This window comes from Dipteris shenzhenensis, chromosome 23 (genome assembly GCF_047967505.1).
Source record: "Dipteris shenzhenensis isolate YYH24624 ecotype China chromosome 23, Dip_SZ_1.0, whole genome shotgun sequence".
NCBI classification, from domain to species: domain Eukaryota; kingdom Viridiplantae; phylum Streptophyta; class Polypodiopsida; order Gleicheniales; family Dipteridaceae; genus Dipteris; species Dipteris shenzhenensis.
In genome coordinates this window covers 53,145,304-53,148,819 of record NC_141618.1, presented here as the reverse complement: position 1 = coordinate 53,148,819, position 3,516 = coordinate 53,145,304, and the positions used below count along the sequence as shown (strand labels likewise).

The 3,516-nt window shown below is 46.2% G+C and overlaps 1 protein-coding gene across 1 annotated transcript; it reads right to left on the bottom strand.

The window, feature by feature from the left end:
* Positions 1 to 1,518: 1,518 nt before the first annotated feature.
* On the bottom strand, positions 1,519 to 2,723 carry LOC147887554 (uncharacterized). The gene has a single exon (XM_087394686.1). The coding sequence runs from the start codon at positions 2,702 to 2,704 to the stop codon at positions 1,658 to 1,660; it is 1,047 nt and encodes a 348-aa protein (XP_087250812.1). The 5' UTR covers positions 2,705 to 2,723; the 3' UTR covers positions 1,519 to 1,657.
* Positions 2,724 to 3,516: the final 793 nt, after the last annotated feature.

Below are 3,516 nucleotides of genomic sequence, written 5' to 3'. Positions count from 1 at the left end.
AAACAAAGTCTACACCGAGTATCTTATCAAGTGGCAGGGACTTCCTGAGGATGAGAACTCATGGCAGCCAGAGAGCATTGTCCAGGACAACCCCTATCTCCTACCGGACTGATTATTATTTGCTGTTTGCTGCACCTATTTAACAGCCCACATATAAAATTTTGAGGGCAAAATTCCTTGGGGAGGGATGGCTGAAATGAAGGTGGGAAATAGCAGGGAATTAGGTGGGAAATAGGTGGGAAAAAAGAAGGGAAATTGGTGGTAAGATAGGAGAAAGAAGGGGGATATAAGTCAGCCCCTAATGATTTGTATGGTACTTTTTAATCTAATCCTATCTATTCTCCCTCCTCCTCCTTGCTACCTGCTGCCTACGCTCACACTCTCTCTCTCTCCTCCCTCTCTCTATCTCTCTATCCCCTCATCCTTCTCTCTCTTCCTCTCTCCTTCCCTTTCTCCTATCTTCTCCTCCCTTCCTTCTGCTATTTTCTCCCCATCTCCAAATCTGCCCCTTCCCCCTTCTCTACATTCAAAAGGCAACAAAGAAGTGCTCTATTCTCGATCAGAACAGGTACAGATTTATTAAGATTTCCATCTAGTTCTCTAACACTTAAAGTCCATTCCTAAATCCTATCCCTCCGGAACGATGATATCTAAGGTGAGCTCCCTAGCTCAACCCTTATGGGTTTGGTATCTCTGTGTTGCTTGCACTTGTCTATGGTTTGATTAGTTTGAAGAAGATGATTGCCCTGGGGGTAGGACCTAAAAGCACCATTTGGCATTAGTAAATTGCATCGTGACTCACCTATATCTTTTAAATTTGAGATTTCAGCCTTGACAGTTCTGTTTTCATAATTGTGATTTGGTCCTAACTCCACATGTATCTCCCCTAATTCTTAGGCCTAGAAGATAATATGTTTTTTGGAATATTGAGAAGGCTCTTGAGACTTTTGGAGTTTCTGCCCTATCATATGAGTAATAATGAAGGGTAATCGACGGCCCGTTTCCATATCGGATTTGGGACATGTTAGATTTTTAAGGAATCTCGATATCCACATAGGACGAGTAGCCACTCAAACATTCCATTTGGATTTTTGTCGTTACTAGAGAATTCTCCATATTGATGTTTTTACGCTATCTACAAGAGGGTACGCGTTTTAAGTTATGTGTGGTCAAGTCCCCAACGACGTCTAAGCTGGTCTCCTTGTACTCCATATGTGACGCCTTTTGTAGTCCATATATGACGCCTTTTTCTGGTCTGTGTATCCTGCAGTTACTGCTCCTCCTCGTCAGACTGTTAGACTTCAAATGATATACACCTGTTTTCTTCAAACACCCTCAACAAGCGTCGAAGACAGAGACACATACAAAAGAGGCTTGACATCTGCGGACATCCATATAACCTACTGTATCGGAAAATTCACATAGATTGACTGGACGTTTGGCATTCGCCTACGCTAATATGCTAACTAAAGTACAGTTTGAAAAGACGATAAGAACGATCAGGAGGACGGGGGCGATTGCGAAAAAAAGGAATATGCTGGTTGGAAAACTACCTCATTCTTGATGCAATCACAATGCATACAAGAATGTAATAGTAAATACATTGTGTAGAACACCTCCAAGCAGAAAAAGAGTAAGGATGCTACAGAAAGGGCTTTCAAACGGCATTGAGCGTCAGTTGAGCAAGCTTTGCGATTGGATGACCGTAACTAAGGTTCCCTGCTGAGAACTTTTTCTGATTGCAACTGAGCATGTTTTCCAAGCTGCATTGGACGCCGTCCTGTTGCAACTTCCGATACCTGGGTTCTATTTTCCGGCTCAAACTGTGTGCGAAGAATGCGGGATACTCCACCACTTCTTCCCTCGTTCTACCCATATTGAAAACGAATTCCATCTTGGGCTGCAGCGAGTTCTTGATGCTGGATATCAAAACTGGTGGATAGCCACAAACCAGAGCGGCCGTCTGTCTTGAATCAAAGCCCAAGCTGTGCAGGAATTCGACGTTGGGCTGGAAAGCCCTCTTTGCATCACGACAGAGAATGTGGGGAAACCTAGTGGCTATCCTCACAATTTCTTCATCGCGAACACCAAGTTCCTTTATATATTCCACAGTACGACGAAGCCGACGATCAACGTTGTAACCGAAAATGTGAGGCCAGCGCGTTAGCAGCTTCCCCATCTCCTCACCTTTCGCAACGCCTAGCTCAAGAAGAAATCTTAAGGTGGGCTCAAGCTTCGCGTCAATGCTGTAGCTGATCAAGCGAGGGCAGGAGAGGAGAACCTTGGCGAGTCGAGCCTCCTTCACGCCAGCGCCCTGAAGGAAACCTAGGAGGGGGCAGAGCTTCTCCTCGACGCTATAGACCAAAAGGTTGGGAAACTTGACAATGGCAGAGGCGAGCTCGGCTCGTTGGGCACCAAGGCCGGCGAGGCAGTCGGCCATGGGGCGGAGCTTCTCGTGCAAGCCGAGGACGAGGAGCTGAGGGCAACGGGAGACCATAGCGGGAAGCTTTCGAGAGGGGATACCGATGTGGTGTTCGAGGAAAGCCCAATTGGGTTGGAGGCGATCCTGGGCGCCATTGTTGTGCAAGCGAGAGCAACGCACAAGCATGTTGGAGATGGAGGGTTGAGGGAGTCCCTTGTCCCTCAGAAATTGAGAGACAAGGGGCACCGAGGGCGAGGGCGAGGAGGTGGAGGTGGTGCTCATTCTCGTTGTTGTGGCTTCTTCTCCCATCTCTCCCCCTCTCTCTCTCTTGTATCCTATTTATACATTCTTATAACAATGATATGGATGGATGGGGAAATCTATACCTTGAGTGTGGACTCTCTTGGGAGAATTTTGTCAAGATTCTCTAGGAAATGTGTTCGAGCTCATTCCCATGCTCCAGAATCCTTGGAGAGAGAGAGAGAGAGAGAGAGAGAGAGAGAGAGAACATGGAGGGAAGTAGAGGAAACGCGTGTAGGGGAGGGTAAGGAGGAGGTATGGATAACCTCGATGCACTTTAATTTCCTCTTCTGCAACATAGTTTGAGGAGATAGAGGACAAGGGAAGGAGAGGACACACGTGTAGGGGAGGGTAAGGAGGAGGTATGGATAAGTCCCGAAAACCTAGATGAACTTGAAGTTCCGCTTATGCAACATCGTTTGAGGAGCACCCGTTACCATTGCAAAAATGGAAGAGAATAAGCACGAACTCCGCTTCATGACCTTGCAACCAACCAAAAGCTCCACTTTCACCTTCATTTTCGATATATTTTAGATTCACGAGATTGTATCTTCACGATTTTGGGTTCTCACGCTGCTTCCTATTTCGCAGGCTAAAACTTCTCAAACCTTGAACTACCCATCGCAAGAATGCCCTCTTATGCTTTTGATCAACAACATACGAACAAAATGTCCCGAATGTAGTAGGGATCTAAAAAGGCATCGAATATAACTTGTTGCATGTGCACCGACCCATTTGCAATCTCCAATGGCTTATCCTCCACGGTGGTTGCTATATGGCCACTTTTGAGGATG